Here is a 13127-nt window from a genome sequence, read left to right on the forward strand (position 1 = left end):
CCTCAATTTTCTAACAGCCATGCTCCCCCAATGGATTCTCAATAAAACGAATAACAGAGAACACGTATACAAAAATACTAATCATTCATCATCCCCCCATATTATTACTGGCGAGTCATAAAAATGAATCCATACGCTTGAGACGATATTTGGAAAAAGAAATTGATCCTTCCTGCTGCGATGCCGCTGAGGGCATGTTCTAATCTGTAGGCAGCAAAGTGAGGTCGGGTATTGGCATACACGCTGCAGTGAGTGTCTGTACCAGTAGTGCGGGTTCCATGCCTGAACAGATTGGGAGCCCGGGGAGGTTAAACAGCAAACAAGACTTGTGTGTTTACTGTAGGAATTTGGAGCAAGAAACACTCCTCTGTATACAAAAAAGGGCCAATTCAGACATTTGACCTGGTTTAGGAAAGAACTCCAGCTTTTTTTTTTTTTTTCTTCTTCCCCTTTCTGCATCTCAGAGCAGTCATCACAACAACATCCATTATTCACCTTCTGCCTACTGTTTGGTTAACTCCTTGAAAGGGGCAAACGCACAGCTGGAGGCTGCCGTCAACTGCCAGTCCCCGACACGACGTGGAGGATTTGCATTCATTGCAGCGTACTTGTCTCCTAATGCAACACTCTCAGCCGACGAAGACACAGACATATTGTGAAGGCGAGGGCAGCTGCACTTGATTTTTCTTTTTTTCTTCGTCAATCCTTTATGGAACATCATGTCGGACAAGCTCGGGACCGACACTCGGAGCTCGTTAATAATTCTGACATTTAGAGCGGTGAACTTTCAGAGCGGCGCAGGCTGCTTTCTGCCATTACCAACCTCATCTCCGCAGGATTCATTAAATGAAGAATGCATTCAAATCAAAGACAACACGGACACTTAGCCTCAGCGTGGAACCCTCTGAATTTGGGGGTTTTTTCGAGAGGACGGAAAAGAGGACGAGGTGGGGGAAAAGAAGCAGAAGGAGAACAAGAAGGAAGAGGAGGAGGAGGGGATGAAGAAAAGGCAGACGGATCGTTGCAGCTTCGACAGTGTGCTTTACATGTTGGGAGTCATAAAGTAACTCTTCACTGTGGGGCTTCTGTCTGGGCCCCATTTAAATTAGACCCATTGAGTTTGCCCCAGTTAAACACTGTCTGCCAGTACTTTAGGTCACCAGGGACTGATGGTGGAGATATGGAAAACACACACACACACACCCACACACACACACATGCACATAGCCACGCTCACAAAAACACGCTGTGCAAACACAGGAAAGTGCTAACACCCACCAGCAATCTCCAGTTGCAAACTATTACTGGACTCAGAGTAACAAAGCCCCAAATGAAGAAAAGAGGTCACTGAGTATGGGTGTCTGGGTTGAGGGGTGCTGGGGGGTATCGTGGTGGCGGCGGCAGCGGCGGTGGGGGGGTTGGGTGGTTCACAGGACGTTTTCCACGATGCTGGTCATGAATTCCACATAGTTTGCTGACACTTGCACGGAGTAATTACACAAAAAGACGTCAAAGATGCCTGGGACAGTCAAGCGTGATTTCAGTAGCGTAACTCTTAACAAACATTTTGACTCTTCCCTTCTCTTGTAAGCAGGGGTACATAGAGGGTTTGATGAGAAGAGGGTTAATCATACAACGCTGCCTACCAATTGTGAAGCTTTAATTTAGCACCTCATTTAACTCAGTAAAAACAACAACTTTACAGGCTGGCATTCTGACACACATTTAATTCTGCCCTCTGGTAATGGTCTGCTCTGTTTAAAAAGTCTGGCAGCTCGGTAGATAACAGATGGAAGAAAAATGAAGGGAATTATGAGAAAGATTGATTTCCTGGGGATGAATGGTCTGGTTTTTTCGCATAGATTTATCTGAAAGAGACTTGGTTATTGTTGAACAAACACACACAGGCCACGGATAGACAACACGCGCACACAAAAGACACACACCTACACAACGTTGCAGTCTTATGGATAGCAAAGAAAACAGAAGCATGCCGAATTATGTGAGTCGAAAGGAAAATATTATAAGAGGTGATAAGAGCAGAAAGAGTCTGAAATGACTAGAACACAACAATGACTGTCCTTTCAAAAAGAATATGACTTCTCATCCCTCAGATCTAAATGAACGGATGTGTTTGCAAATAATTATTTCTTGCAGAATAAACACACATCTTGCTGCAACTAAACAAACCTGCCTTTTCTCTTGCCCTTTCCCGACTGTCTAGTAAAAACAAAAAGTATTGCTTTTGAAAAACAAGTACAGGCATTGTCCTTTTAGACTTCCCGAGCCCATCTTTAAGGAACCATAATGTAAACCAGAGGCCATAACTTCTCTTGTGGCATCTCAAAGCAGACACAGGAATGGAGGAAGAAAAAAAAAGAAGAATGACGGAGGAAAGGGGGGGTGGGGGGGGGGGTAAAGTCCCTCATTTGAGCCCCATAAAGCACGGGGAGGAACAAACATTTATCTGTGGCGAGCCTTTTCGCTGGATGCTTTAAGAGCACAGAAATAACACAGAGCAAGATGCTGATAAAGTGGAGACAGGAAATGGGGAGCGTGGGTCTCCGGCTCTCAAGTTTCAGCCAGGTCCTGTGGTCCCCCCCCCCTCCCCCTCCCTCCCTCTCTCCTTCCCTCTCTCCCTCTCTGTTCTGCTGACATACATAGACCACAACCCTCCCCAACCAGACATTAGTGCAGCGTCTGGAAACCACCACCCTTCTCCACAATGCAGAGATGTGACACACTCAACGGCAGAATGAAGCCGGCGCGTCAGTCTGCAGGTATATGAGATGTGCGTCTGTATCCACTCGGGGGCTTAACGAAATAGACGGCGGCTCGGAATATGACTTATTACAGATGAATATTGTTCCTATTCTTCAGGAGGGTATTCATAGATTTGCTTTAGTCCCATTCCACTGGTGGAGCTGCGGCTCCGAGCACAAGACAGGGCAAAGCCAGGATTAAGGGTTTAGCTTTGTCAATCAGAGTCAGAACAGAGGGGAAGACAGCAGCTGGATTTCCATTCTGGAGAGCGTGCGCTTGATTTCCGTGGAGGCATGAAATTTCAGGTGATTGCCAAAGCCTGGGCGCTGCGCGTGTGACTCAGGTGTTGTGAGTCACCTCTGATATCATCTCGCTCATTACCGCCTCCGTGGTACGTTGGCCTTTCTCATCAGACCTGAACATATAGCCTGGCTTTAACATCAAAAGGTGTCCCGGCGGCCACTGAGAAGAGGATTGGAAAAAGAACCCTGCAATGAGGATATCCGTACTCTGGACTGTTTTCTCTAAACTCTCAAAAGTCAGTGTCTGAATGAACCAGTCAGCTACTGAAACTATAATGTTCTCATTTAAAGCAACAGCATGTTTATGGAGTTTTTACTTCCAACCAATGGATTGTGGATGTTGTTTTAAAACACCAATAAAACATGTTATTAGCATTCTTATTGTGCTGTTGGGATTAGCTCAGTTTCAGTTAATTATTGGAAAGTGGACAGGATCGCTGAAGCCCTTTTTTTCCGACATTTTTACCATTGCATGCAAACGTCAACTACAGTGAAAATTGTTCTCAAGTGTGTTTACAACACTGGCTGTGGGCACGAAACAGGACGTGGTTCAGATGTTTGATCTATAGCAATTTAAATTCTTTGTAAACAGCGCGCTTGGAAACTTTGTTTAAATTGTAAATTATAAGGTGTAGCTCGGGACCAACCGTCCATTTCGCAGGAATTCAAACGAATGGTTTTCCCCTAACTTTGACTGGAGCTTCTACTCGGTCCAATTGAAATCCAACAGGGGAGCTAAGCTGGGATCATCTCACACCTTCGGACCGCACGCAGGGCACGTGTGTCCTAAAAATGCGTTGCACCGTCGGAGCTGCTTCTGAACCTCGCTGTGCCATAACAGGTCTGTGCCTGCCACGACACCAAGGCTGCTCCGTGCTCCACGCTGGGCCGGGGGGAACCGAGACCGCAGGGAGCACGGCTAGAGGACATTGGGGAAATAACAGCATTCCCACCGACTCTGCCTTTTACCGCTCATCAGCACTTTGAGCTTTTAATAGTGTCTGTGTGCATGCATAAGAGCAGCAGCCCTGCAGCAGCGTCTCAAATCCCTAACTCCGACTATTTTGCGCCCTAATCCTCTTTACTAGGTGGAATGGCATGTATGGCAACAGTACAGGACATTGGTGTTTTGGTGTGTCCACGGATGGTTACATCAGCTAAAGTATGGGTGTGGGGGGGGGGGGGATGCTGACGTTTATCACACAATTATAGAACGAACAAGAAGAAAAGCAGATAAGGAATATGGACTTTATTCCTAAACTAGAATATCACTCTGAAGAGAGAAAACCTCCAGCAGCACAGTCCCTTCAAATTCAATCAAGGTGCAGCAGATTGTACAGACTCATATGTATAAGTCCTTTAATTATGCCTGATTTTTATTCACTCACAAAACGTGATGTGTAACCCCAAAAGGTAATTATACGGAGGCGTAATAGAATAAATAAATTTCATCCCCCCCCCATTCCACTATCTTTTATTTATTCTTTTTTACCTGTGTTTGTAATGACACGTCCTTTACTGATTGAAATGTTAGGCACACAAAAATGCAGGAAGACATTAGCGGTTACACACCAGGGGGGGGGGGGGCCATGGTGCCAAATTAAAGGGCAGGAGTGGAGTATGTACTTATACTCACTCATGATGTGCTCTGTCAGCCCTGCTGCTTATAATGGCATGAGAAGGGCCACTTAACTCGTAATCACTTCTCTCTCTCCCCCTTTGGCTCTGTCCTCCTCTCCAGTGCGCCCCCTGACCACCGCCGCCACCCACCCACTCGTCCAAATTTTTTCCGGCTCTGATCTCTAATCATAAATGAACTGTAGATCAAGAGCAGGGACAGTGGTCCACACCCCCCTGTCCCCCTCCTCTGGCTGGGATCCCGTAATCACAGGGCTCTCGGGGCGAGTAAGAGGCCAACGAGCCTTTTGAATGACAAATGACTGCACCTCTAATGGATCAGCCGCCTCAACTTTGAAGGGCCATTTTCCGGTGGAGGGGCATATCGCAGGTAGGAAATCAGGTCACCGCCGCTATCATCACCCTCGCAGTCATTATGTCCCATCTCCTCCTGCCGCGTACATGTAAGTGGGACTTTTTATGCAATCATTTTCATTTGCGGTCTATGGCCTAAAAAGCAAAGATGTCTGACATTGTGAAATAGTAAATAAAACAGCTGGTTCACTTTGACTCACCCTGCTCTCAAAACAATTATAAGCAAGCCTTCACACACACACAACACACACACACACACACACACACACACACACACACACACAAACACACACTCTATCTAGGTGGTGCAGTTTACATTGTGTGTAGACACACGGGTCAGACATTCTGGCACAGGCCTGCCTGTCAAGTGTTGCTACTTGTGCCGGGCTCTGCTAATGGACTGCTAATAGAAGTGAATGTTGCACTGTGAAGCTCCCCTGTAGTTGAGCGTGTCACACAGGGTGATTAATGACACACTCTCCGTCCCTCCCCTGTCCATCGCCGTCCTCACTCCATATCTTGCTTTCATCCCTCTCTCTCCCTCTCTCTCGCTTTCTCTCTCTCTCTCTCTCAGTCTTTCACTCTCACCCCCTCTCCTACCTCCCTCTCTCCACTAATCTTTCTGTCCCATTTGCTTCTCTTGTGTCCTTGCGATCACCCTCTTCTCAGTCTTATCATCACTCCTCTTTTTCCTGTGGTTTTCTTTTTTTTTTTGTCTTACGCTCTGGAAGGACGGGAGATTATTGCACAAAGGAACCTGGAGTCATCATTACATTATCTTCAAAGTTTGCTTTTCTTTTAGGAACCTTTTGCGGATCACACAAGCATTAGTTACTGTGAATCTGGGAGTTTTAAAAAAGCCTGCGAACAAGTTGACACAATGTCATTAAATACACAAATTCAACATGATGCATTCTGGGTTACATAAAAATATCTTTAAAGTTGAATGAGGTATTAAATGAGCCTCAGATATGACATAGGGATTTTAAATGGGTCCATCAGGGAGAACAAAGAGAGGAAAGTGAGACAGAGAATTTAAATATATATAATTTGTAAATCAGAAAAGAACGATGTAGTGGCACTACAGGAATTTGGCCTGAAATCCTGCTCACGATGACAGTAAGGATATTTGCTTCCAGTTGATCCTCATGAACTGCCTCCCAGCCCCGGACATAGCCACAGTGTGTGTATATTTAGCTTTTCAATAACAATAGTATACGGCATAAAGCGGAGCAGGGACGCAAACTCAGCAGCCAATTTTCACAGTAATTATCACTCACCACCACGTCTGCGGCTCAGCTACTAACCAGCATGCACCTCTGCTCCCCCTCAGCAGGGTGGGACCATACTGTACCGTCTGTCTGCTTTGCCCTCTCCCTTCACCTGCACATGTGCGAGTGTATTACCGAATCTTACTTTCCTTCAATTACATCAAATTGCCTCGACTTTAAGGGGTGGTGTAATGCTTGCACTGGCAAAAGGCTATCATAGGAGGTAATTTCTAACTACTGCTCCTTCAACACAATGTGCTCATTGTGCGTACACGGGCCCTGTTTATAGAATGACCGCAGTGGCTATGAAATTAGTGGCCCCGAAGGAGCCAGTTGTCAGGCCACATGGAAGCATGGTAGAATAATAATGATAGAAATAACATTGGCGTTTACCTGCGCTCTTAAGGCGGCGCTCAGATCGGCCGGAGAGAGAGAGAGAGTGTGCTGCACGCACAACGTCTCACTGTGCGCTGAGTCACAACATTTCAGAAAACCGTAGAAATATATATTAGAAGAGAGTTCAACTTTTCCCTCCATAAACAGGCCTCGGAGGACACATCATCAGAAAGTGGAGAGAACACGGAGGGAGAGTAAGAAAAGGAAGAGGGAGAAAAGAAAAGCTTCATTGTGGAAAAGCTGAACTTCTCCCGGGGAAGGCCGGCCCCCATGGGCTTAGCTTTATGAATGAAGTCCGCTGCCTGACACGAAGACCCACTAAGAAGACGTCAGTGTTAACGTGTGTAGCGTGTCGGCCATGAAAAGAAATAAGAAAACCGATGAAAGAAAACAACTTCCTCTTCCCCTCTTCATACATTCAACATCTTGAACTAGCACTCAGAGCACATGCGTCTGCCAAGAGCCAACCGTCCACTTATATTCAATCAAGCTGAACCACATATTACACACTCATAGATATACCACTGCACTCCAACATTGAGTTTCATTTAAAAGAAATACCTTGTGTACTTAACTCTGCTTTTATCAGCCTGTCATTAAAACTAGTCTTAAATAAGGTGCTTCTACTTCAGGGTCAAAAAAACATACTAACTCAGTGTGATTGAGTTTAATGAACTTAGAAAAACCAAGTCCTTGGAAAAGTGTTTTTTTTCAGTGGTGGAATTTAACTGAGGACATTTACTCTTGTATTTAAGCAGCCTACCTACACGTTAGAGGTACCTTACTTTGAGCTTCTTCTTTTTTATCCAAGTTTGTACTTCTTCTCCACTACATTTATGAGGAAATTTATGAATATACTTTTTACTGCACTTCAATTCATTCATCACTAGAATATAATCGTTAAAAGCAGTTTTTGTAAATTTGCTGGTTCTTCTCCCTCAAGATCCATGAATTATTCCCTGAGAAATCAAGGAGAATGTTGAAACACCCCATCTCACAATGTTAAAGAAAGGGAAAAAATGAATTCCCTGATCCGCCCCCTGCTCGCCATCCACACCAAAACGTAATGGGTTCTCCCCTGACCCACACCGCTGTCTTCCACCCACTTTCGCACTAATCTGTCCATTAGTTTCTGTAAAATCTTGCTCACCATCAAACAAACCAATACATAAATAAGCAGAGGAAGCCTAACCTCCTGGGCAGAGGTCAAGATTTCCAGTGGTGGTTCAGAAATCCTCTTTGAACCCATCTCATCTCGGAGGCAGATTTATTATGTGAAATCGATAAACGAAAGTGTAGCTGCAGGGTCAGTATGTTTCATGGAAAAAGTAAATCCCAATATCTCAGATCTACCAATTAGAAGCAAGGTTTTTGTTACAGTCCCCACAGGAGGAAATAAATGCTGCAAAACGTCTCCTGCAGTTTGTTTCCACATATGACCCGTTCCTTCAAGAGGGAGGCATTCCCATCACAACTCTGCACCTTTTAAAGAAAACAAACAACATGCACAGAGGACACAGCCACAGAAACATAACAGCCCTGCCTCTGTGCCCGCCAAGTACAGAAGTTCATCTGTTCTTCCACCGACGGTTTCCAATCAAGCTACTGTCACAGAGCTCTCAGCTACCTCTCCGGCAGCTCCCAGCTTAAATCTGTCTCAACCTGTCTCCTTTGTCAAGAGTTCAGCAGGTTAATGAGCGCTCTCATTTCCCCAGCGCTCACTCTCCTCTGTGTGTGTGTTAGTGTGTGTGTGTGCATGTGTGTGTGTTAAGAGCAAGTCCTCTTAAGGCAAAGTCAAAAGGTAAAAAAACAAGCAGCAGCAGCAGCCACATGATATGTACGGAAAATACGTTTCAAATACACAGGGGGGGAAAGGGGTGGGGGGGTGGGGGGGGATGACGTTATGAGGAGCGTCTCGGGGTAAGCGAGCCACTTTGATCACCAGTAGTTTCACACTGAAGAAGTGACTCTCCGGCGATTCGGGAAAGCGTGTGGAGCTCATCGGAGCCCAAAAATAGCGAGGGCCCATTAATTAGCCTCAAACAATGTTCTCCTGCTGTATCGACCTCCTAATGGACAGAGGAGGACCTTGTTCGTGTTCCCATCCAGTCAATGACACAGGGCTCTCGGGGGGGGTTAGGAATGGGTATTATGTCATCTCACCCTTCACTTCAGAAACCGGACCTGTGCATGTTTTTCACCCCCCCCCACTCTTCCTCTCCTCTTGCCTTTTTGCTCATTAACTATGTAGGAGTGAGATGGAGGTCTGGGGCGGCTAGATAAGGTTGCTTGCAGACCCTCATCCCCGTCTAGGCGATGTGCTCGGACCGCAAATTTGAGCGTTGTGTGTTGCTCTTGCATGAGCAGCAAAGCCTTAACCTTAAAAACTATATTAGGCCACGGAGAAAACCTCTACCTAAGGTGTTTCCGTGGAGAAGTCTGTCGTCTGCAGACCCCTCCACACCCATCTCGACATGCTATTCAGCCCCAGCTCATTCCAGAAAGAGAAGCAGTGCAGAGACCACCTACGTTTCAACTCCAGCAGCACATACGCACACTTGGGCGTCTGACACACATGCACAAACACATCATAATGCGCATCCACCCCTCGCGCACATGGGTTCCTCCTAGCTGCCTTTGTTTGACAGACAATCCCACTCAGGAGAGAGCAGATTAAGTGAATGGCTTCAGGTGCCGCGGCATTATCTCGGCGCTTTCCATCACTGACGGCAACTCCGGGGTTCACAGCAAATATCTTTCAACGCACGACTGAGGGGAAAAAAGGCTGAGGACACAACGAGGGTTTGAAATGTGCTCACTGACTGACGCTGACAAATTTTAAAGTCGTCTGAACGAGAAGTGCCGCGTTGAAAAGGAAAATGGATAATTCCTACGTTTCACCGCTTCATATTTCAGGCATGTGTTGCAGACGACTTCTCGGAACAAAGGTCAGGACAATCACATCTCTCATGTAGCTTGAATTTGATATCAGAGGAGGGTGTGCTCACTCCCAAATAGTGAAAATCCCATTCGTGGAGTTATGCTATTCAATTATACGTCATATCAGGCCAGAGCAATGCTTAATAATTGTGTTATTGTTATTGTTTCACCGTGGAAAGTGAAGATCTGAGCGAATGAATAAAAGTTCAGCCTCTCATCCTGTGACCTCCTGGGGGAATTACATTTGAAAACTGGCCAAGAATCTGAACTTGAATTTAATTCAGTAGATAATGATAATTATGTGCATGTTATATATATTTTATATCCTGTAGCTTTTCCCCCATCATTTCAGTGCACAGCAGTATTTGAGGTTGGAATAAGATGGGGCACATTTCATTTTGACCTGAGAAGCTCTGTATAGAGCAGCACTTTGTTTCCTCGGAGAAACAGATCTATGACAGATATGATTCTGTTTACAAAATGCTCGTTGTGCTTTTCAAATGAGCAGTATTGAATTTCTTGAATGAAACAGTGGCCACATCTTTACTGGGTTTTTAAATATGTTTGTGTCCCCTCAACACGGATGGGTCAACTCTGGTTCATGAATTTGAATATGATAAATATGATTTTTTTTCAGGGAACCTTTCATTTACACTTTGAAATTGAGTTGTGTATTTATATAATTTAACTGAGAGGGTGTATTAGGCTGCATCAGGCCCACTTGTTTTGATGCAAGCAGGCTACAGGCTGGATTTATCCTCTAATCTGTATGAAAGCCTGTGGCCAAAATGGATGGAAAAACTATTTCTCTTACACGTCTGTGACTAAACTCAGCTCAGGTGGTTTCCTCCATGAGCACCTGGAGTTTGCACAACTTTTTTGTAGAGAGTGCACGATTCCAAGTTCACGGGTCAAGAAAGTGCGTTTACCTTGAGCCACCGCGAGATCCACAAGGAGAAGCAGCAAAAGCCAGGACACGGTCCGCATCTCAGGAGAGGGTCCGGGCACTTTTCCTCCGTGTGCGTGAGTCCGTGCGCCGCCGCCGCCGCCGCACCTCATGACGGGGAGTCAAACTCCGCTCGGAGCCAATAAGTCCGACTCTCACTGGGGGAAATGAGCTCGCACACGCGTCGTCGTTGCGCGCCGCAGCCAAATATTCACCCGGGCGCACCAAAAAAAAGAAACCAGCTCTGCGTAAAAATGGATCCAGCGCTGTGTCTTCTTTACGCACATGCGAAGTGTGACAGTTTACTACGGATCAAGAGGCGGGTGCATCGTCCTCCGTGCGGAGAAGATGTTGCTTTAAAACCTGCCTCCGTCCGCTCTTCCCCTGGACGCTGCACTTGGTCTGTGGAGAAGTGTGGATCGATGTCTTGATGGCAAATTCATGCTCCGGTCAGTCCCGTGCCAAAGTCCTCCGGTGTGTCCCCCACCTCTATGGCACCTTTCACGCGTGCGGTGTGTGAGAGAGAGAGTGTGTGTGAGAGAGGAACGTGTGTGTGTAGGTGCGCGCCGCTCCTTGCGCTCCACTGACAGGACCGAGCAGGAGGAGGAAGGAGCCGTCTCTGCGGGCTACCTTTCTCTTCAGCCAATCCAAGTGCTCCGGCAAGTGGCGGCGCTGTAACAAAACCTGGCCCGGACAGCAGCGAGGAATGGATGCTGTTACTCCCCGTGACGAGTGGGAGGCTTCGGATCCAACGCATGTGACAATCGCTGATGCTCCGGGGATGATCCTGCAGTCTCCTTTTTGATTTACTCTCTCTTTCCGAGATGAATCCATAAATAGAAACGAAATCTCATCAAACATATTTTAGAGTAGATGTTTTTATTGCAGGGTTCGTGCTTGGGATCTATTGGCAGAAATTGAATTTAAAATAATCCTAGCGATGTTTCCACTAGTGTTTCACCTAAATTGTAAGAACAAATTTTTCTCTACCCTTGAATGAACCCTTAGTATTTAAATAATGCATATTTACATCAGGAGAGGGTCCTCTCTAAGGAGGCTGCCATGTTTTTTTTTTTACTGTCGTCCAAACTGGCCAACCAAACCTTTTGAGTTTTTATGACAACTGAATTCAGCTGCAATATCTAACTTCACCACTAGCTGTCACTAAATTCTACACACTGAACCTTTAAGAAACATTTATTGTCATGGCTCCCATGCACCCTGTAGAACGGCCTTCCCTTAGTAATAAAAAATGCACAGTCCGTCGACATTTGTCAGAGGTCGTTAAAAATGAATCTATTTCGTAAATATTTTAACTTGGTGTGGTCCTGATGGTTCCATTGTTTTTCATTGCCCTCTGATTATCTTTTAATCTTCTATCGTGTTTGTTTTACGCTGTTATTTATTTTTTTTATCTTAATGTCTCTTTTGTTCAAACCTCTTGTAACCTTGGTTCTGAAAGGTGCGTTATGAATAAAATTTACTTACTTACTTATTCTGAAGTTAAAGTACCACTACCACAATGTAAAATGACTCCGGCAAGTACAAGTATAAGTATGCACTCGAAACCCAATCAGTTGAAGTGCAAAAGCATCATCTGCCAAAAATAGAATATTTAAAGTATTAAAAATTCAAATTCGAAAATCTGCAGTAAAATGTCCACAAACATTATTATATATAAAACATAAGCAACATTTTACTGTTGTACCAGGTAAGGTGTTTTAATTAAACAGGTTCTAGTGTAATCCAGTGACTGCCATTGAAAACTAAATAAATAGGTGGTGGAACCCCTGCAGAGAGTCACAAGTCTGAGGGTCATCTGAAGACCATCTTCTTATCACTTGCTTTTAATTGCAGTTGAGTTTGAGACATTGTTTGTTTGCTTCTGCTATTGTGCAATATCTCAACTCACAAATATTTATGATGTTTACAATTGTACTGCTTTTTATTTTTGGGATTTGTACCCTGTTTGCTTTTTTATTTTCTTATTTGAGGCTCTTCAGTACCTTGGTCAGCTCTGGTTGTTTTAAACGTGATCTATTAATAAACTTTGACTTGACGAGATGACCTTGAAGAGGAAGGGAGATAAATCAATATTTTAATTCAGATACACACACAAAAAAATCAGCTTCTCTCATAGTCCTGATTATTTTTATTCAGTGAGTTATTTGCCTTAACCAATTAATTTCATTTTAAGTTGAAAGGGAAAACGTCTACTGGGGGGAATCGTTAACGTCTCATGTCTGAAACATGAGCCCCAAAACTCTACCAGCGTAACAAATGAAGTGAAGTGGGAAGTAAATATTTCTCTTTAAAATGTTGTATGGTCTCAGAAATTTAAAATACTGTAAACAGATGTTTCCGCTTCCTGGTCCTGGTCTCTGTATTTTGTAAACATAAATCGTCATTAATTTAGTTCAGCCACTGCGGCAGGAAGGCATAAATTATCTGCCCGGGTCCGGCCCTGGCCCTTCTTTCAACCACTCTAATTGTTATTTAGAAGTAGTAATAGCATGT

General features: G+C 44.8%; 1 protein-coding gene across 1 annotated transcript in view; it reads right to left on the reverse strand.

The window, feature by feature from the left end:
* The window catches only part of unc5cb (unc-5 netrin receptor Cb), a 113702-nt gene extending 102561 nt beyond the window's left edge, over nucleotides 1-11141 (reverse strand). Inside the window, exon 1 of the mRNA XM_062413278.1 lies at nucleotides 10594-11141. Coding sequence (XP_062269262.1) covers nucleotides 10594-10723 — 130 coding nt within the window. The 5' untranslated portion in view covers nucleotides 10724-11141. The remainder of the gene's footprint in view (nucleotides 1-10593) is intronic.
* Between the last annotated feature and the right edge of the window lie 1986 nt (nucleotides 11142-13127).

This window comes from Platichthys flesus, chromosome 19 (assembly GCF_949316205.1).
Source record: "Platichthys flesus chromosome 19, fPlaFle2.1, whole genome shotgun sequence".
Classification (NCBI taxonomy): domain Eukaryota; kingdom Metazoa; phylum Chordata; class Actinopteri; order Pleuronectiformes; family Pleuronectidae; genus Platichthys; species Platichthys flesus.